The following is a 22,225-nucleotide window of genomic DNA, read 5'->3' as shown; positions in this document are numbered from 1 at the left end:
CCCCACCGCCCCTGGCTGGACGTCGCGGCTCCTCGGCCTCGGCGTCCAGGCCGCCCGCTCCCCTTTCCCACTCCAGCCTCGCTGCAGGACCCCAGAAGTGTGAGGTGTGACCAGGCTGCCCAGCTGCTGTCTGCAGGCTCACGCTGCTGGGGTCGCGCCTGCCTGGCCTCTGGGGCCTGCTGACCGCCGCGCTTAGGAGGTTTCTGGGACTCGCATTTACAGGCATCCGGATGGCCACAAGCATGTGTGAACGCACATGTAGGCCCACACATGTGCACATGCACACACTAGCAGTGCACACACACACTCCCCACGGCAGGCAGCCAGCTCACCCTGCCTCGAGGATTCAGCCAATGACTGGAGGGTGCAGGGCTCTCCCCTCATCCTTCCAAGGGGTGAAAGCCCCACCCCCTTGTCCAGGTGCAGGCAGGCACCTCGGTTCACCTCTTCCTGCCTGCAGCTGGGACTTCACGGATGCCTGCACCCAGGCCCAGAGCTGCCCCCCAACAGCCCGGCTGCCCCCCAGCCCTGCACCAGCTCTGGGATGCTGTGTCTGGCCCCCCGGGTGGCTCTTCCCAGGGGGCCCAGGGTCAGCGGCATCAGCACCACCGGGAGCTCGTTAGAGGTGAGATCCTAGGTCGACCTGGGCTGCAGGTAGGACACAGTATCAGCCCGCCCTGGGGTCCCCAGTGGCGCTGGGCACCCCTCCCTGGGACAGGTGGTGGTAAGAACCGCAGGTGGCTGGGGAAGGTGGCCGCAGGGTCCGGAGAAGAGGCGAGCAGGAGGCTCAGCTCCTGGGGGCTCGGTCTGGGCGCAGGGCGCCCTCCTCACGCCACGCGTGTCCGTCTGCCTGTCTGTCTGCATCGGCCCCGCCCCTCCGCTCTGTCTGGGGAGCGGGCGCCCCAGGTGGCACGAGCAATTCCAGCCCGGAGCCCGGCGGCAAGATGCCTTTGCCGTGTCTGTGCGCTGCGTGCACACGTGTGCGGTGTGGGTCTGTGCCCGACCCGTCCTTCCGGGGTCCACGGCCACACGCACCTGTCGCCCGCGCCCTCCCCCCCCGCGCCCTCCCCTCCCCTTCCCCTCTGGGAACCGCCATATTTTCACAGCCTCGCAGCTATTCCCGTTGTGTTTTGTTAGTTCAGCGCCTTGTTTATTTGTATTCCACACATGGGTGGAGCCATCTGGCCTTAGCCTTTCGCCTCCGACTTCTGTCTTTGAGCAGCTCCCGGCCCGTCCTGCCTTGTTGTTGCCAAAGCAAGACCCCGTCCTGGAGACGGCTGAGCAGTGCTCCCTGGAGCACTTTGCAAACTGCTCCATCCAGACGTCTGTCCGCGGGCGCCGGGCTGCCGTGACTAGTGCAGCAGCCGGCACGCAGGAGCCCGCTGGGCTGGTGCTGCACACGCTTCCTCTCAGGGCCGGGCGGGCGGGCGGGCCGCGGTCCTCCAGGGGTCGGGTTTTCACGACGCCTCTGCCGCTTTCCCCGACCTGCGTCCACACGGGCTCTCGGAGCCCGGCCCCTTCCTCCGCACCTGCGCCCGCCCCCCCAGTTCGCATCTTCCTGATGCAGGCCGCCTCCCCGCTGTGAGGTCCGGCTCCTCGTGGGCTGGTTTTCATTGCAGTTATTAGGAGGTGATGAAGGTGAAGGAAGGAGGGGCTGGTCGGCCCTCTGGGGGCAGACGTGCGGGCTGGTCAGCCTCCGTCCAGCCAACAAGCCTCTACTGAACGACTCCTTCATGCCATGGCTGTGCTCATACTCCATGTGCGCCATCACACATACGCTCGCTTCTGTGGGGAGATGGCCACGCAAGGAGGTAACTCGTCAGAGTATGAGACCGTGTAGGTGCTAAGGAGAAATAAAGCAGGCGACGGAAGGAAGTGGCAGCTGGGGGGGGGGTAGGGGGCAGCTCGGGCTGAGGTCACCACTGACGACGCAGCGCTTGAGCGAGGGCCCAGAGGCAGGCGGGAGAAGCCCCTACGCTGGAGCAGGAGGGGATTGGCAAGTGCAGAGGCCCTGAGCCCAGGCTGAAGCGCTGGAAGGCGGCTTTTGGGGGCGACTTTCAGCGACCGGGAGGAAAGAAATAGGATCGTGAGAGAGCACGGGGCCTTAGAGGGCGCTTGACGTTCACTCATGGGGGCTGGAAAGCGTCTGGGTGCATGGCAGCCAAGGAGGGCTTGGAGGTGCCCAGGGCGCCGGCGTCGAAGCTGAGACCCACGAGGCAGCCCCTGAGGCCCCTGGTCAGGGGCGGGGGGTGGCTGCACCCTGGCCGTATCGTGAGGGTACAGCTGATGTGCTTTGCTGCTGGGCTGGACTCCCGCCATCAGACCCCAGGCTCGTCGGTGCCCTGGCCCTGGTAAATACCAGACTCCATGGGCTCCCTGGCGACACTCTTGTCTCCTTGCTGGAGTTCAGTGGATCTCAGTCCATGACACCAGCAGTTCTCAGCTGCGGTGGTTTTCCCAGGGGACACGTGGCAGTGTTCACAGATGTCTTAGTTGTCACACTGGGGGAGGGTCTGGGCAGCTGGTGGGTGAATGTCAGGGTTTCTGCTCAACACTCTCCTACACGCGACATAGGACCCCCCACGGCTTCCCCCCACCCCCAAGAATGTCAACAGCGTGAACATTGAGAAGCTGGCAATTCCTGCGCTACGCCAACAGGATGTTTGCCTTGCATCCTGCACAGAGTTCGCTGCTGTGAAAATAGACTAGGAGAAGCAGAGGTTCAGTAGAGGTGAGAACGGTGCTGTGAGGTGGCGTGACCGGTGCAAGAGCACAGGGCTGCCAGGGCCAGCGGGTGAGGGTTCTACTCTCCCTTGTGGGGGGCAGGCCCCGAGCAGGCGCTGCTGCTCCTTTACCTGGGGTGGTCTAGTGACAGGGACAACAGGGCTTCTCTAGATGACAGACAAGCAAAAAGTCTCTTGCATTTACTAAGCATCTACTGCATTTGGAATTTGTGTGTGTTTTGCATATATAAGCAACACCTGTCTATTTTTAAGATGTGGTATCTCTGTGGAATGGAATATTACTGGGACAAGAACAAGGTGACACGTTATTATTTGCGACAACATGTGTGGTACTAGAGGGGATGATGCTAAACAAAATTAGTCCGAAGGAGAAAGACAAATGCCCCAATTTATGGAATATAAAGGAAAAAATCAAGCACACAAAGCAACAACAAACTCCCAGACTCTGACCACAGAATGGTGGTTAGCAGAGGGGAAGGAGCGGGAGGAACAGGTCCAAGGGGCTGCTTGTGGGTGGTGGGTGGTGACTGGACATTTCGTACTTGGCCTGGAGAGAGACGTGCAGTTTTGCGGCGAGACGCTGTACTCCTGTAAAGTACAGTGTTACGCATTAATGTTACTGCAATAAAAAGAAAAACAATCTTTCAGCTCATTTTATTTTACTACAGCAGACAATTTACCTGCAGTTGCCTTCACGTCACCTTCATGAGGTGTCTCCAAATGAAACCACATTTTAAAAATACTAGGTGTGCTGGAGAGATGCAACCCCGATTCTCAGTGTCAGGATGTGGGGTTCGCGTGCGCTGGAAGGTCGTGGCGCTGGAGGGGTGTTTCCCGGTTCCTGCCAACACAGCGAATGTTGTGCTTCATGTCAAGGTCTCTCCTTGTACGTGTGATTCTCACTGTTTGGTCCGTGGTGCCCGGGGACCCGTCTCTCTCCAGGCCTTTCTGCTTTGACTCACTGAGATATGACTTCATGTCTGTGTTCTTACATGCTTTAGGACAATCGAGTTCACAGCCGCCACCCCCTTCCAGCCCCCCCGTTGGCTGCTTTCTGCTGCAGGGTCCTGAATCGGGGGCATGAAAGAATCCCCTCATTGCACTGAGCCCCCGCCGGAGGCAGGTCGCCGGGGCTGCTGGTGCTGAGGTCAGGGGTCCCAGCAGGCCTGCTCGGCAGGAGTCTGGGGTCTCAGCTGGCAGACCTGGACGCGGGGCGAGCCCGGATGGGGGTGAGGCCCGGATGGGAGCGCCTCCCTCGGGGAGTTTAGGAGGGACACACTCCTCCTGCCTCTGCCCCGTCTGGGCGTTCTTCCCGTCTTCGTGGCCACACGGCCGGCTCCTGGACGTGCAGGCGGATGCCACGGTAGGGGCCAGAGCGTGCGCCCCTCTCTACGGTGCTGCCTGTCCCCGGCCACGTGGGCAGTTCGGCCGCACCGGGCCTGCTCTGGCCTTCTCTTCCTGAGAGCCGACCGCGGCTGAGGCGGTGGAGTTCACGGGGCTGCGATGAAAGTGTAAGCCCGGAGCCCGTGGTGGCCACGGGAGCCACTCTTCCTCACTGAAAAACGAGGGTTTCAGCCAGAAAATAAAATGTGCCGAGGAAGACCAGGCATCACATCTGCTCGCTATCACCCGTGTGCAGAGCGCGGTCTGTCTGTCTCCCGTCTTGCTGCATCTTCCCGAATGCTCTTTTCGGTTTTTGGGGGGATTTTCTGTTCGCAGCCTCTCAGTGCCCGAGTTCCCGGGGCAGCTGGGCCCCGGGGGACCTGATTTCCACTCCCAGAGGGTGCCTTTCCCCCCAGTTTTCAGGATTTGAGTGTGACGTGGTTTTGGCTGATCCAGGCTTTCAGCTGTAAAGAGAAATGGAGACGTAAATAATGAAACTTTCCCCAGGAAACGTCAAACCCTTCTCGGGGACAAAGACCTGACTGTTGGGCGTCAGTGGTGAGCTTTTAATTTAATTTAGTCCTCAACTGCTTTGGAGAAGGGGGAGTCGAGGGGCTGGTGGGAAGAGACTCCCAGGTGTAGGGGAGAATATTTAGCAAGGGTAAAAATAACACGCAGCTGTGAAGACAAACATCTACAGTTTCAGTTTGCGCCTGGAGCCCGAGCGAGTCGCTGACCAGCTCCGCTCCCGGCTCGGGTCTGAAGTAGCTTTTCCACTGCCTGATTCAGAAACAAAACAGACCCACACATCACCCCGCACCCCACACAATCCCCTCCTTGTCTAGGGCCCTAAAAGTACTTTTTGTGGGGCTTTAGCGCGACTCATGCTACAGACCTGGGCACTTGGCCGCGTCCATTAGGACAGCCCTGTGCCTTTAGGATGCTCTGGGAGGAAGCCCCCGAGGGGTGGCTGAGCCCCGTCGGGCTGGGAGGGCCCGGCGCCCGCACCCTGGCCAGCCTCCCCGCGGGTCTGCTCCGGGAGCTGTCCTCCCCGGTCTCCTGGGGCCTGGCTGCCCCGGGGGCCCCGGCCCTGAGAGGCTGCTAGCGTGAAATCCCCTCATAAACTGAAAAGAACATTCGGGAAGGTGCTGGTGTGCTGCCAAGGGGGTGTGGCTGGTGACCGCTGGGTGGTGGACGCTCCACACCCTCCCGCCCGCCTCAGAGTGGTCGCGGAGGGTGAGTGTGTGCAGGCAGAGAGGCCGAGCACCACAGCGCAGGTGCGGGAGACGGGACACCGTGCTCCGAGCCTGGGACGGTGCCTGGCACTCAGGGCACCCCAAGGGCTTGATAAATGGCTGGACGCGTGGAGGAGGGCCAGTGTGGGCAGCCTTGGAGAAGCTGGGCAGCTTCGGTCTGTCCTGAGGCCACGCGGGGCCTTCTGGGGAGCTGCGTTTGGGCGACTCTGCTTTAGGGGCAGGATTGGTGCTGCAGAGGGGCCCATGGCTGCCGGGCGTCAGGCTGCAGAGCGGCATCTCCAAGGCACGAGGCGTTCGGGACGAGGATGGGCCTCCGGGGGCCACGGGCCGCCCGGGGAGAGGTGCTGCACCCAGCGGCCCGTGCCGGCTGGCAAGGGAGGTGGTGAGCCCCCGGCGCCCTGCTCACCGCCATCGAGGGTGAGTCACGCCTGGCGCGGCTGGCGAGCTCAGGCCACCCCGGGCTGGTGCCGCCTGCTCTCCGTGCTCAGCCAGCGCAGCCTCCGTCTGGTGGAGCTGGGGCCGCCTCTGCCCTCACTCGGGCCCTTTCCCGGGGGGCACGGGCTCTCCGAGCAGGCACCGGGCCGAGGGCCGCCACACCAGCGTCGTCGCCAGCTCCGTTTTGGTTTTCAAAACCCGAGGCCCTAGTTTCAGCTTCTAGGTGCACTCTCCCCGCCCGTCACCTTCCCCCAGGAGGCTTCGTGGGTGGAAGCCAGCGATGAGCCGAGCTCTTGGACAGGGTCTCGCTGACCCCAGTGTCTCCGCGGATGCGCCAGAGGACTTGCGGCCCAGCCCCCTGCCTCGCCGAGCCTCGGCCCGCAGGTCCCGCGCCGGCCCCCTCGCCCCCCGCCCCCCGCCTCTCGCCCCTCGCCCCTCGCCCCTCGCCCCTCGCGCAGCCCCACTTTGTACCCGCTGCGTCCTGTGCTCGCGTCCTACGACACTGCTGCCTTTTGGCAACGTGTAGAAGCATCCCGACAGGTGTGAGGATGCGAGGGGTGCGCGAGCCTGGGGCGGGTGGTGCCCCAGATGGAACCGCGTGTGTCCCCCGCTTACACTGGAGGGCCGTGCCGCCCGGAGGGCTCGTGGCCCCCTCCAGAAATTAATAGCCATCTCGCCATTTCGAGGACAGGACCTACCTTTGCTGGGGAGGCGGGGCGGGCAGGTGGAGGTGCAGCCTGCCCGCTCCTGGTTCTGAGGCGGGAATAAGACCCCATCGATCCTGCCCTGTGTTTTACGCTGCTCCGAGGCACAGCTGTTGGGGGACACTCGGACGGGACCCACAGAGGATGCTCTTTGCTCTTAGCACTTCTAGGAGGATAGACAAGGGGAAGCACCGGACGTGAGGACCCCTGGGCCCTCCAGTGCAGCCCCTCGGGGTGACCTCGCCCCTCGGTGGGGCTGGAGTCCACCTGACTTATTACAAAAACTATCAAAGTGACAGAAACTGTATCTCTGTTCTGTCTTCCTCTGGTGCTAAAACAAAATAAATAGGAAAGAAAAGACTTCCCCCCCAGTTGCTCCAAAGGAACACGTTTTGAAGAGTGTGAGGATCTCTGGGCTCGTTTTCTCGTTTTCCAGAATGAAAACAGGGAGGGAAAACTTTGTGGGGTGAATTAAGTCTTGTATAAGATGAAAACAGTCGCTGTACCAGAAACTGCCCCTGTTTTAAATCTTTCACCTACTTTGTGGACAGCCTGGCAAGGTGCAACGTAAGAGCTACCCCCTCTCTGGTTTGATGAGGGGTGCATTGACTCATTAAACCCAGGAAAGCTGCTGTGCCCCAGGCCTAGAGGTGTTGGCTTCAGTGAGGAAATTAAATCATGAAGAGCTGGAAGAGAAGCCGTTAGCTGGGAAGGTTTCCCACCGTCACGATCCCTGTTTCTGTCTTGTGTATCTCTTGGACCTTTAAGATTTTTGATGATGAATCGCCTTGCTGGAGAAGAAAGGATTTACGGTACTTGGTACCAGACATTCAATGAAATGGCCTAAAATGTGTGGATGGATGCATCAGAACATCGCACATCTGGGACTGTCTAGCTGTCACCTGAGTTCATTGCTTGAGCAGCATTTAAAACTTCTTCCCTAGGAAGCAGGAAAACGTCCCTTCACCTCCCTTCCCAAGTAACCTCTCCTTGAGACGAATACACCAAAACATACACGTTGCTCTCCACGGATGGAGTTTTCCCAAGGGATAGGAAGTCAGGTCTCACCTGAAGACATCAGTGTTATCAGTGTTTTGATATTAGGAGATCTTGAGAGATGACTGGCCAGAGGGGGTGGAGGGGGAGATAGCCTCAGGAGGTGATAACACACCTGGGGGGTGTTGGAATAGAGAGGCTCGTCCCATATGGAGCCAACCGCCTGTCAGCCCAGCTGTGAGGCCGCCACCGGCCAGGGCTGTGGGTTTCCGGGCGACCCCCGCTCCAACCTCATCCACAGACATGCCTCTCTTCCCTCATGTCAGCCCTCAGCTCCCGCCCCACGGTGGCCCACGCTCCAGAGACCCCAAGAACAAGCCTGTGGGCACTCACAGCACCAGGCCCCTTCAGCGCCCCTGATCTGGCCATGCCCTCGCATGGCCTTAGGGTCCAGAATGACCTTCTCTGTCCCGCCAGCCCTGCCTCTCCCACCCAGAGGGGCTCCTGCCTCGGGTGGTTTTGACCTCCCAGACCTGAAGGCAAAGCCCAGGCCAAGTCTGCGGGGTGCTGCAGGGCTCATTCGAGCCAGAAGTGGGGGACACAAAGGGGCTCGCTGGCGGGGCACCCGCCCCCCAGGACTGCAGCATCGCTGGCATTCAGAACCCAGTGGCAGTTTGTAGATCCCCAGGAATATGCGAACCCTTGTGCTGGGTAGACCTTGAGGCAATCTCTGGGAGCCCACTGAGGAGACAAACCCAGTGACAAACCGGGTGACCCCCTGGATCCCAGCGAGCCGGCCGGACGCTCGCCAAGCTGTCCGCTGGGCTCTATTTGGAATGTCCCCGTGAGGGCCACGTGATATTAAGACAGCGATGTGCTCCCGCCTACGTGCCCGGCGCCTTCGGGCCCCCCAGCCCTGTGTCCACGCCTAGGCGTGGAGTGCCCAGTCCCCACCGGCCCTCAGAGCTGGCTCCCAAGGCGGGCCGCCGGGACTTGAGCTTCAGCGGGAGGATCTTGCCGTGTTGGCGAGGGCCTCGGGCGAGGGCTGCCCCGGGTCAGCCCTGCGAGCCCCTGGGGCTGCCTCCGGCCGGTGCAGTAGGGCCTGTCCACCGTCTCGGGCGTCCCCCGCGCCCTGTCCCATCAGGTGCTGCGGGTGGGGTGTGCGTTTCCCAAGTTGCTGGCCGAGCTCAGAGCTCAGGGGCTGGCTGCTCGGACACCGTGGTCAGCTCAGGCCGCAGAGCAAAATACCAGAGCTGGGAGACCAGTCCGGAGACTGGTCCCAGGGGCTGGTGGCTGGCGACAGCTGCTCTTTGGGGTGCAGGTGGCCGACTCCTCACTGTGCTGGGATGGCGGGCGGAGGGAACGCGCTGGTCTTGTCCTCTTCTTAGAGGCACCGAGCACCTGCTGGAGGCCCCCCCTTTTCGCCTCATAGGTCTGCTCTCTGCCAGGGGCGCACGCGGTCAGCGTCACGGGCCAGGGCTGCCCCGTCCGCCTTTGGGAGGCCACAGACACGCGGCCTCCAGCCCGCTCTGAGTCGCGTCTCCCACCCGCCCCTCCTCCCCGTCGCGCCCCGGCCTCCCAGCCTTTCTCCGCGCTCACGGTCCGGAGGCGCCTCGGCTAAGTGACGGAACGTGTGTCTTCTCCTCCAGGAGCTCCCCCGACGAATGCAGCGTGGCCAAAGGCGGGAAGCTGGTGGGCAGCCCGGACCCCGTGGGCATGAACTATGGCAGCTACATGGAGGAGAAGCACATGGCCCCTCCGAACATGACCACCAGCGAGCGCAGAGTCATCGTCCCGGCAGGTGAGTGCCGCTGGGCTCCTGGCCGCCTCCCCGCCTCCCCGATCCCCTGCAGGGTGGGCCTCCTCCTTCTGGGGGGAACATTGGTTGACAGCACCGTGTGTTTCAGGGGGACGGGGTCACCCCGCATCCGATGCATGCAGCCACACTGCACCCACCACGGTTCTCCGCCGCAGTTCCCTGGGCCCCGCTGCTGTGCTCCCCGGCCCCTGCCCCCAGAACCTCAGATGCAGCTGGACTTGTGGGGTGTGCCTGGGCTTGGCTTGCCTGTGTCGGCTTTGACACAGGAGGGAAGCCGCCAGGGCGGGCAGTGTCCCAGCGACTTAGTCCGCTCAGCATGGCGCCCTCGTGGCCTGGCGTAGGGCCCGGCGGTGGGAGCGACAGCAGCGTCCACCCAGGACACAGATGGGCCGGAGCACACGGCTCGTGGTGAGACGCTGGACTGGGGGCCGCGGGCTGTGCCTCAGCTGCGTGGTCCTCGTGGGCTCTGCGCAAACAGCCCGAAGCTGGTTAGAGGCAGCGGGGACTGTCCCTGACCTCGGAGCACTTTGTAAGCTTTCCCGGGTGCAGCGGAGATGGTCTCTGGGCCAGAGCAGAGGGACAGGCTGGCGTCAGTGTTTCTGGGAGGCACACAGAGGCGCCGAGGAGGCGTGCTGGTAGTGAGCAGCCCGCATGCCCCCGGCTCCTACCTTGCCACAGCTCCTCAGACCAGAGGCTCGCTGACTGGGGAACCACTGGAAGTGCAGGTGCTTGGGGCACCTGTCCCAGGTGGGGGCGTGCAGGCCTGCAGGTGGGAGACGGAGGCAGGAGATGGCCGCCGCTGCCTGTGTGTGGCGCCAGGAGGCAGGAGCCCAGGGACACCTGCCCGAGCCCACTGCACCCTCTGCTCAAATGTCTTCACTTGAGGCAAGGCCAGGCTCAGTTGTCAAAGTGGAAGACTCCATCTAAGCAGAGGCCTGCACAGGACTCTTGCTCCTGTGGAAGCTCAGACTTGCGCCAGCGATGTCTCGGGCCACTCACAGCCTTTACCAACGCGCTCGGATTCCAGATCCGCCCCTGGGCACCCATGCCATCGCTACCCTTGTCATGGGGGTCAGGTGTGAAGCTTCCTGTGGAAGTGAACATGTCTAGAACCCAGAAGAGAGACTTATGTGAGGAAGAAGCAAAGCACCGATCAGTCACGTCGGAACAGCCGCCGTTTCTGGTACAAAGTAGGCGCTCATCAAATGCGGGGTGCATATCGGCTCACGGTCAGTTTTTTGTGTAAAGACTGGCTTCATCTCCTGAAGAAAGTCCTCCTTCAGCTCTTCCCTCCTTTGCTTGCTTCACGCCAGTGCAGACAGTTATTCAGTTACGGTGTTGGTAAGACAGCTAGCTGTGGCTGATTTTGCAAGTTGTGAGTCTTTCGGTTATTGGCCAAGCTTCACGTATGTGTACTCATCCACAGACACACAGATGAGCACACACCCACACACCCATGCAGACACAATTTCATTGCACAATCTGGGTCATTCCCCAATGTGGCCTAAGGTTGCAGAAGCTCGGGCTGGGAGCAGGTCTCTACCTGCGCCTGTACCACCAGGGGCAGCACCACACACCTCACTCAGCACCTTTGGGGCAGAGAGTGCTCCTCATACATCAGTAGAATTCTTCAAGCGTGGCCCTGGCTGGTCCCTACTGGCCCTATTATAAAATATATTGATGAGCACCCGTACGTGCAAGCCATAAAGCCATAAAGCTATGTGAGAGAATGTTACTCACTTTTTGGCATCAGCCACATACTCAATTCATGCCCGAGACCTAAGTCTGTTCCTGGTACACACTGGCCAGAAAGCAGGTATGCGGAGAGGGAGACGAGAAACACGACACCAGGCGTTGGGTGTGTGTGCTCAGATGTGGAACTCAGGTCTGAGGGACGCGCTCTCACATCGCAAGGGCCTTGGTTTGAGGACTCACATGTCTAACTTAGAAAGTTGTAACGGAATTCATAAAATATCCCTAATCAGTACATAGAAGGTAAATATACCTTCCTTGGATATATTTAGACTTAACCTCCTATTTTCCTTACTTCAGAGTGGATTCATGAAAGCTTACAAATGCATACCGAGGAGCAAGGTAGCATCAATTTTTAAAACTCAGTTGACAAAGAGCATGAACAAGAGCGAAACAGACACAGTGAAAACAGGAGTGTGGCGCATCCCGCCCTATGTACGTATATGTCTGTGCAGACACGCACTTTAAAAAACATGGACTTACAAGTCCTGCACAGTGGCACAAGTTGTGTGTTATTTGGCTTCAAGATATCAGCAGGCAGCAGGAAAGCGGTCCCCCAATCAAATACATAATTCAGTGTCCTTAGAATTGAAGAAAACTAATGTGGGCTAGATGGCCTAGCTGGCATTCTAAGTCTAGAACAAAATGTGACCCTCAGTGTAGGGACGGTTGAGGGGAAGGCACTCAACCCAGTGAGCCTCCCGGCCTCCTGGCAGCTCTGGCTTCTACCTGCTTTCCTGACAGGACAGTTGATTGTGCTTCCTTTTCTCAAAGTTGCTAGATATGCATTAGTGCATAGTCACATCGCTGCATGTCTGCCTGCCTGCCTGTCCACCCACCTGTCACCAATACACTCACCCGTCCATCTCCTGTCTTTCCTTCCTTCTTCCATACATCCATCATCTCTTACCCTCACTCTCCTTCCCTCCCTCCGTCTCTCTCTCTCTTTCTCTCTGATGTACATATCTGTAGATCTAGGGCTCTGTCTTACAGGGTTGTGTTGTTTCTTATATTGGGGTAGACAACATGTCATAAATAATAATAACAAGCAGCGTGACCTAGTTCAATGTCTCTTTGTTGTCTCAGCTAAATGTGAAGACTAACTGGAAAATGTTTCTTAAAGTATGGTTAGAACCACATGTGTCAGGATTACCTAGGAGCCTTATGATTTAAAAATGCACGTTTCCAAGTGTTCTGAATCTAGCCACGGTACTGAGGCTTCTTAACTGAGTGTTAACAGGTTTCTCTGTGATTTTCATGCACAAAAACTTTGAGAAACTAAGCTAGCTAAAAGTGCAAGTAAATTCTACTTTAATATGCTTTAATTATTTTTAATAAAAGCATGAAATGTCACTTTTAGAACAGGGGAGTGGGCAAAAAGGGAGGGTAGAAAATAACTAACAATATCCCATTGATATTCCAAAGACTGAAAGTAAATGAAAAATATCACCCTTTGGTAGGAAGAAACATACCAAAACCTTTCTAAAAGCTCCTCCCTTAAGGTATATTATGGGGGTTTGTTGCTTTGACACAATAAATTATGTCATCTGTAGTTAAAGGCATTCATAGGAAAACTGAGGGCCACAGAGGCACATCTACTAAATACAGCAGATGCAGTGTGTCTACTTCCAGTTGCCACCACCCTGCCTCGCCTACACTGTGAACACAGATCAGTGTTTGGAAACAGTGGATCCCCACTGCACAATGGAACATATTTGCTCCAAAGAACTGAAACTTCATCCATCTCATGAAATGCCTTCCATCAGGTTTGTGCAGGGCGAGTCTCTGGTAATGGCTCTTACTTCTTAGGTATTGACAGCCAGGAGTCATGCGCTCACCTAGAGGTCTCACAAAGAGGAAGGCACAGTCTTCATTAACTTTCTTAAACGTTGCAAAATGCTGACCAAAATGCAACAGCATTTTTTAGCAGCATCGAGCATTTTGAAAGTTCAGCGTCGAGCATTTTGAAAGTTTGTTCTTTTTCTCTTCTTATTTCCTACATTGGTCCTGAAGTGCTGAGCACTCCAAACATTTGTGCCTTTATGTTGAAAACATCCATCTTGAGCAAAAGCACTCAGGGTAATCGGAAGCCTCAGAGAGACTCGCTTCACTCACCTCTTCACTGGTTCACTCTCTTCATTCACTTACCCAGTGGTTACTGTTTTCCAGTCACTAGAAACAAATGCTCATGTATGATTTAAAAACCCATCGTTTTGGCCCCAAGAACGCAGGTGGCTGAAACTACTTGTAGTGTGTCTTGCTCAGAGCCTCGCTGCTGGGCACGTTCTCCTCAGTCTGGGACCTATTCCCTGAGTGCGTATTACTCTGCTGCGTCTCACAGAGCTGAGCAAGGCCTGGCAGGAGCAGACCAGACCCACGCACCTAAGTAGTTCAGACAGGCAGGAGAGAGTGTAACTTAGAGCTCAAATGAGTAATTCAGACAAATAACACTAAGGATGAGATCAGTGTGAACATGGCAGGTGAAGAAGAGCTTCGCCTGTATACCTCGCGTTACAATGCCTAACTCCTTTCACACCTCCTGCCATCTTCCTTTGCCATCTGCCGAACTCCAGTCATGAACTCTGCTCATGGGCTGCATGTCCACCACCCAGCGTCTTTCTCCAGAGTGTCCCCTCTGCTGTAGTGTCCTTCCTTCTTTCTCCACAAAACAAGTTGTGCTCATTCTTCAAGGAAACTTGGAAATCCGCCCTGGTAGGAAGCCATCTTTACTCTTCTGGCAACTGAATTTCTGCTCTTATGACATTTTACTGATTCTGTTATAATCACAGTTTATTTTTCTTCATATTATTTTCTCGAGTGGTGCTATATAGTTACTTAGGTATAGATGTCCCATTTCATTCCATGAGGGATTTGATATGCTTTATGAGCCAAACTACTGATAAACATGTGATCAAATAGAAATCAGAGATCAGTAGTGAGATAATTAGAAATACTATTGGAAAACTTAGATCACATGACAGAAGAATGCAGTCATTTTGACCACAGACTTGGCTGAGATGCTGGCATTAAGCTTCCAGTATAGCTTTGAGCTTCCTGGCAGCCAAAATAAAAAGAGTGGTTTGGGGAACTAATCCCTGTTTTCAGAAATAATTTTCATGGGGAAGACACTGTGTTTCTCTGGGCAGGATCCTAACAGCAAGATCCCTGGACTTACGTTCAGGGTCCACTGGGACAGTGAGCATGGCTCCCTTCCTGCCTCAGGGAATGACCACATTTCTCCTGTGTCTGTGGTGTCCCTGAACAGAGGTGATCACGTCAGTGAACAGCTCAGTGCAGAGAACCCCTGCTCAGTGTGAGTCTCTGCTCCTCAGGTTTATTGGAAAATCGTAACTTGGAGTTCCCAGAGTGGGAGCGCTCACCAGACTTTCATGTGATCCTTCTCACATGTGACGACTCCAAGCTGGCCTTCAAAAGAACACAAATAACAAGTAATACAAGAATATACTCTCGGACTGGGCCAGACGGCCATTATGTTTAACCTTATTAGAGCTAGTTATTTATGAGCCTGTCTCTTCTATTGCATAGTGACCTTTGTAAGTTGGTAACTTAGTCCTTCACAGTGAGGGAGTAAGCTTGTGGCCTGTGTGCTTTTATTGAATGAATAGTGGTCTCTCTCTAGTTAGTGGGAAACAGATTCATAAAAGTTGATGATTGTAATTCACCTTTGTGTTAGTGTTGTTCAGAACCAACCAATTGGGTTGTAGCCAAACCAATTTCCCTCTGTGTGTGTGTACACACACACATACACATGTACATGTATATAGGTGTGCTTGTATAATATTTATATAATTTATGGAATTATATAAACATTTATATGATGTTGATATAGAGATAGACAGAGAGACACACACAGAGACACAGACAGAAAGAGAGCACTAATAGTTTCTATTAATAGATTAATAGTGTTTCTAAGAGAGCTCTTTTGGCTGATTTTGTACATTGTGAGGTTTTCAGTGACTGGTCCAGCTTCGTGTGTGTTAGTCATGTACGACGCACAGATGAACAATACACACACACCCTCCTAGAATGCAGCCTTATTTGGAAACAGAGTGTGTTCAGATTTAATCAAGGTGAGGTCATGAGGGTGGCTCTAGCAAACGGCTGCTGTTCTATCTAAGGAGGCCTCTGACTCCCAGAGGGAGGGTGCTGAGAAGACCCACGGAGATGGCGTGTAGAGGTGGAGGCCGAGCTCGGCCTGATGAGCTGTGAGTCTAGGAGCACCGAGGGTGCTGGCCTCACCAGAAGCTGGATGGGAAAGAGGGTCCTCCCAGAGGCTCAGAGGAAGGGAGCAGGGCTTGGCTGACACCGTGATTTTAGATTTCCGTTCCCCAGAACAATGAACTAATCCATGACTGAGGTTTTAGGCCACTTAGTTTGTGGCAGTCTGCAATGCTAGGAAAGCTATTCAGCATGTTAGGAACTGGAGTGGATAGAACGTCCAGGGCCTGGCCCTCCCTGGTGGTGCAACGGGTTAGGACGCAGCACTGCAAGCCGGCCTCAGCCGCGAGTTTGATCCCACCCACATGGCGCGGCAGACCCCTCCTGACCCGCCCGCTGCTCCCCTCAGCAGTGTACTTTGCTGATCTGCCTGTTCTGCTCCCCACTCTGTCTCTGGTGAAGTCTTTTACTGCCCCTGCATCTCTGGTTTGCACCCCAGTTCTGTATGAATGAATAAATAAATCTTAAAAAAAAAAAGAAAGAAGAAGAATAATGTCCAGGGCCATCATGGGAGTGAAGAGTGGAGGGCCCGGGACATTGGCATTTAAAGAGGCTCATGGGAGAAGACACGTGCAGGGAGTTTTAGGGGGGTGAGTCACCCCCATTCTACGTCACAGCGAGCTGAAGCAGAGTTGTGCAGTCATGAAGGGGGTCATGAAGACAATGAAAATCTAACAGCCCACTCAAGAAGGCTTGCGATGGCCTCTTCTGTTGTAAAATAGTGCAACAGTTTGACATGTAGTATGTTAAACATACATTTAGAGCCCAGCAGAAATATTTCATTCATGTATTTTCTGGAATAAAATACATAATTCAGTTATGGTCCTCAAGCAGGTTGTGGAGCTGGGCAGGTTCCCTGAAGTTTTTGGTTCTTTCCTAGGGCGTCGCGCAATTCACAAATGTGTTAGTTTTTGAGTGTTAAAGAATGAATCAAGTAGAGCGGAGCACGGACGAGGTTAGTGGCTGAAGTGAAAATGGAAGCGTTTCAGAGTCAATGGCAGACAACACGCAGAAGAGACTCTTGGTTCTGGAAAAGTGTAGAACATCAAAGGACCTAATTCCTCCCTCCTGCAGAGCCCCTGGCATGTCGCATGGATTCTGACATCCTTTCACACGGACTGTTGAACTGGGAAGAAAGTAATTGAGCTTCTTAAGGAGTGAAAACAAGCAAGAAATTGAGAACAGAACAGCCCATTTTCCTGTTGGCGCCAGGCGCTGTCAGGTGGAATGATTGGAGTAGCAGCATCAGCGTCTAAAATATGGAGATTTGGGGTTTCAAGGTCAACTAAGGGCAAGAGATGAGGTGCTGGCCTTGCACCAAGAGGGAAGCTGGAGCTGGGTCCCTGGTGGCCCTGTACACGCACCCGAATGTGGCTTCCAGCACCCCTGTGCTGAGTGAACGCAGCTGGTGGCCATGGGCGAGTGCTGGCCTTGGAGACCTGTAAGAAGTGAATATAAAATCCTCCTGGGGAGACAGTCCCTCAGTCTAGGCTTCACAGTATTCCTGCAGATAAAGACAGACCAACAATGACTCTACAACCCCCAGTTACAAAAAACAGGAAGGCACCGTCTACCTAGAGCAAGACAGTGTGATTCAACACTGAAGAATGTGAGATAACTGAAGTTGAGCATGGATAAGAATGAATAATTTTAAAGAAGAATCAATAAGAACTAAAAACATAGTAAAAGGTTCAACCTCAGGATCAAAAAGTACTAAAAATTCAGAAGCAGGGCTACACATTTGAAAGTGCTGAAGAGCAGGTTGATGAAGGTGAATGTGTTTATTTCTTAGCAGGCAGTGCATTGACCAGGAGACTGAAAGTAGAAGGGAAAGCGCGGGGAGGTGCGTGGTAATGGCCCATGTCGCTCTAGTAGAAGTTTTAGAAAGGAGGAAATAGAGTGTGGGAGAGATGAAATATCTGAAGAGATAAAAAGACACCTCTTGGGTGTCCCCCAAGAAGAATAAGGTCATTCTCCAAATCCAGGGAGCAGTGGAGAAGGTTAATGAGGAGTGAGTCCACACTCACCCCATTTGCTGAGACTGCAAGACAAAATGCTTTACAGCCCAAAAGGCAGACTGTTTAGGGGGCCTACCTGGTGGCGCAGGGGTTAAAGTCAGCTCGTGAAGCTATCACCAGGCCCTAAGGCCACAGCCTAAGGCTCTAGCCACAGCCAGGGGGTGACCCCCCAGGGCACAGAGACCCCTCCTATCTCCCTGCTGCTCCCTTCAGTGGGATTTCAATGGCTCTACCTTTTCTGCTCCCCACTGTGTCTCTGGGGAATCCTCTCACCCCCTACACCTCTGGTCTACACCCCAGTTCTTATATGAATAAATAAATAAAAATAAATCTTACCAAAAGGGCATACTGTCTAAAAATGATGACAGTTACGGCAAAACAGACACAGAAGACAGTAGAAGACAATGGTTTTTGAATGAGGAAAACCCAACAGAACCCCATGATCTGCTAACCTCCACCTTTTTCCTTTCCTTTGCCACAGACCTTTTTAGTAGTTTGGCGAAGCTAATGGATCTTTTCGGATAAAAACTTTAAATGAATGAAAGAAATTTCAGGAGAGTGCCAATGAAACATTATTAAAATATGTTCTAGTCTATTACGTAAATTGGGGACAAAATAAAGATAGTTGTAAACAAAGGGCACAGGGCTGCTGCAGCCTGACCTTTGCTCAGCTATAGCACAAGGTTTAATAAACAGTGGAAGACAATGGATCACAGAAGAAAGGAAACGGAAACAGGAGCAATGAACTTGGTTAATGGGAGGACAGATTTAAAGACAAATGGCTGTAAAATGATATAACCACAAGCTTCCCAGTGACGAGTAGAACAATACAGTGACATAAAAATATCAGGCAACATTATCATGCAAGATCAGGTAAGGGTGACCAGTGCTGGCATTTTCTATTTCTTTTGTTCCTTGGGAAAAGAAGGTGCTTGGTGGTTAGACTAATATTAAGTTTTAAAATGAGCAAGCATATTTAAAGATTAAATAGAAGTAGAATGTTAGCCAGCCAAATCAGTAGAGAAAGGAATAAAAAAAGAATCAAGAAAAATAGACACATAAAATACCTGCAGAGGAGAAATGGACAGACAGAGCCGGGTAAACAGAAAACACAAAATGGGGGTAGAACTTAGACGGGAACGGTAACAATAAGTCTAAGCAGAGAGAGCTTGCCAGTCAGGGTGGGGAAGGTGCAGTACACGCAAAGCTCCCAAGCTAGGGGAACATCTAGCTCAGAGGCGGAATGGCTGCAAATCAGAGGAGCTAGATTCTGATCTAAAGAAAACTGACACCGATAGAAATAGAAAGCAGAAAGCATGGCTAGAGATACTGAGGGTTATTACCTAGAGGAAAAGTTGACATTCTTGAAGTGTAGGTAACAGTGACTGACTGGCATATAATTAATAACATCAACTCAAGATACATAAAGAATTTCAAGGAGAAGTAGACACATTCGCTTTGGTAACAGGTCATGATACATACATGCATCACTGGTCATACATGGCACACACAGGTATATCCACAGTATATACCAAATTTGATCTAGTGATTATTTATGGAAACCTGCATCCAACAGTAAGAGAATAAGCATTCTTTCAAACATGTACATTTACAGAACTGACCATGAAATAAGTCACCAAGAAAAAAATTAGCAGCAACAACAAAATTAGGGTCATAGAGATCGCATCGACCTGTCAAAGTGCAAAAAATCGGAAGTCACTTTTTATCAAAATGGTAGATGACCCTATTTATAGGTTTAGCAATGAAAATATTTAGAAACAGCCTTGAGTCTAGGCTCTGTACTTGAGATCATGTTTCAGCTTTTGGAGTGAAGCTCATATTCCAGCCGGTTCCCTCTACCGGGGGAATTTCGACTCAGGAGGGGAGAAACGTGAACTCTCGCTTTTGCAGACATCCAGTGTCTTGCACGAGAGATTAGTAGACTTGCCCAGGACCTGGATTTAAAACAAAGACCTCAGGGATTGTGATGTGACTTAGAGGTACATTTTGTTTTATTAGGTTTTTTCATAACCCTGGGGAATTTTTCTATCTGGAAGCCAATACTGAACATTGATATTGTTCAGGAAAAGAAAAACACTCAGGGCTTCTATTTCACCAGCGTGACCCTGTTTAATCTGACTTTTATTCCCCCCTTTAGCGGGATCTCGGAAATAGGATGAGGTATTTGCTTCACGAGGTACAGCGGATCTTCAGCAGCGTAATGTTCTTTGCTTGATTCAAACAGCTACTTAACAGTAGGTCAGAACCCATTTCAGGGAAAGGTACAAAAATGGCAGTTTTCCTCCTTTCTCCAACCTCCTCACACCACCTCCCCCGATACATTAAAAAATGCAGCTCCAGGCTCTGCTTCGATTTTACTTGTTTCCTAAATTCCACTTTACTGAGAGCACCTTCATCGAACTTTTGGACTTGAGCACACGCGAGGCTTCGGCGGTCTCCTCGCCTTCCGCCCCTTCCACTGAGCTTGGCGGCTTTGATGTCCGTGATGTGGACGAGGACAAAGATGTTTTCAGAACGCCTGGACCGGGGGGCTGCAAGCAAACAGCTTATCTCCACTGGCTCATGATTCCTCGCAGAAACCTCCAAAGGCTTCTTAAAATGAGGCGATCGAGCAGACTTGTGTGTTAAAGGAAGAGGCTGCCCCGGCGGTAGGAGATTGTTTATGCCATTTTGCAGGTCTGAGCCGTCGGCGAGCGGCTCCCTTACTTCTCGGCAACGTGTTGTTGTTGGCAGTGTGCTCGTCTTATCTCATGCACTTCTGGATTCTCCTGACATTTCCCTTCATTATGCACCGAAAATGAAAACAAATTCCAGGTGGCTAATGTTTACACCCGGTGAGCGCTTGCATCCCAATCCCAAACCAGTCCCCTCGGCGGAGAGCCTTTTCGGGATCACCTGGCCTGCTGAGCTTGACTTCAGACACTCCCCTGGTTCCACAGTTGCACTGGGGTGGAAAAGTCGGTCTTCTCCACCGATCGCAGGCTGGCCCTGGCCACACAGCTGTGAGCTCCGTCACGCGGTGGCCTCTCGAGACTCCGGGTCTGGCTCTTCTGCCACTTGTCCCTTCGAGGCTCTGCGGGTGGGAAGCTGAGCCCAAGCTGCTCCCCTAAACTATCAGGTGTCTCCACCTCTGTCCTGTCACAATACTGTTGGTTAATCCGGCTCAGGCCAAAGCTCTCTGGTCAAGCTTCGCCTGCCCTGTCCTGGGGTCGGGTCAGCTGCAGCACTTGCGCGTTCTGTGTGGACGACAGACTGCTGGGGGCTGGCTCGGGCCACCTGGGGCGCTCGCACCTGTCGGCGCCGGTGTGTGCCCAGGGCCTGGCTCCTGCCTGACCTGGTCAGTCTCCCTGCTGGCCCGGACACACTGCATCTGCTGTATTTAGTAGATGTGCCTCTCGTGGCCCTCAGTTTTCCTATGAATGCCTTTAACCACAGATGACATAATTTATTGTGTCAAAGCAACAAACCCCCATAATATATCTTTTTTTTTTTAAAGATTTATTTATTTGTACATACAGAACTGGGGTACAGGCCAGAGGCTCAGGGGCGACGAGAGGCTTCACCAGAGACAGAGTGGGGAGCAGAACAGGCAGATCGATGAAGTACACTGCTGAGGGGAGCAGTGGGCGGGTCAGGAGGGGTCTGCCGCGCCCTGTGGTCACCTCTGGGGCAGGCGGGGATCGAACTCATGCGGAAGTGGCTTCAGCTTCTCAGTGTGGTGCTTTAACCCGCTGCGCCACCAGGGAGGGCCACCTCCATAATATATCTTAAGGGAGAAGCTTTTAGAAAGACATTTTACAAAATGTCTACAAAAAATACCTTAAAATACATAAAACTCTTAGATATATAGATCCTAAATATATATAATTTAAATACATACTTAAAGAAATATATATAAATATATATTTAAAGATTATTTATGCACACAGAACTGGGGTACAGGCCAGAGGCCCAGGGGTGGCCTCTGGTGAGAAGCTTCCCCAGAGACAGAGCGGGGAGCAGAACAGGCAGATTGACCAAGTCCTGCTGAGGGGAGCAGCGGGCGGGTCGGGAGGGGGTCTGCCGCACCATGTGGGTCACCTCCAGGGCGGGGATTGAACTCTTGCTGAGGCGGCTGTGGCCAGCTTCTTGTAGGGCTGTGCTGTAACCTGTTGTGCCACCAGGGAGGGTCAGCAAATATATTTTTATTTATTTAAGCAAATACATTTAATTAAGAACATATAATTGAATATGTATGTCCACTACATATGTCCTCAGAATCCTTTATAAGGACTTGTTATGATTCTGAAAGGTGGGGGAGATTACATTTTTTATGAATTAGGTTTTAATCCAAGTATTACATGTGGTAGAAAAAGTGAAAATACAGTTTAATGAAAAAGAAGATAAATCTAAAATTCTCCACTGCTTTCCCCCAGAGACAGCAGCTGACATCTGCCTGGTGGTTCATGCTCTTCCCCATCTTTATATTTCCTTAGAAAACAGAATTAGACTGCCGAATTTTCAGACCTTCAAATTTCATATATTTTAACTTTTTTTCATATCAATAAATATACCCAGTCGTGTAATTTTCAGCTGCTAAATGCCAGGAACATTCCTTACGGTCCCACGGCATATCGGCTCTTTCTGCTGGGGATTTAGGGTGTTTCCAGTGTTTGGTTATTACGGACAACACTGCGGAGAGCATCCTTGAAAACAAATCATTGTGCACATCCGCTCTTGCTTCCTTAGGATAAATTCCTAGAAGTGGAATTTTTAGTTGAGACACTGCCCAGTAACAGACATTTGAAATGTGTCGCTGGACCGTTCGTGGGGAAGATCATGACTGCTGACCGCCAGCAGCTTGAGCGGGGGGGAGGGG

General features: G+C 53.3%; 1 protein-coding gene across 1 annotated transcript in view; it reads left to right on the top strand.

Annotated features, from left to right (window-relative positions):
- The window catches only part of ERG (v-ets avian erythroblastosis virus E26 oncogene homolog), an 86,909-nt gene that overhangs the window by 44,204 nt on the left and 20,480 nt on the right, over positions 1-22,225 (top strand). Inside the window, exon 3 of the mRNA XM_004675372.2 lies at positions 9,168-9,319. Coding sequence (XP_004675429.2) covers positions 9,168-9,319 — 152 coding nt within the window. The remainder of the gene's footprint in view (positions 1-9,167; positions 9,320-22,225) is intronic.

This window comes from Condylura cristata, unplaced genomic scaffold (genome assembly GCF_000260355.1).
Source record: "Condylura cristata isolate star-nosed mole 26May11 unplaced genomic scaffold, ConCri1.0 scaffold00003, whole genome shotgun sequence".
In the NCBI taxonomy this organism is placed as follows: Eukaryota; Metazoa; Chordata; class Mammalia; order Eulipotyphla; family Talpidae; genus Condylura; species Condylura cristata.
The sequence above is the reverse complement of the archived record's forward strand: the minus strand, read 5'-3'. Positions and strand labels throughout refer to the sequence as shown.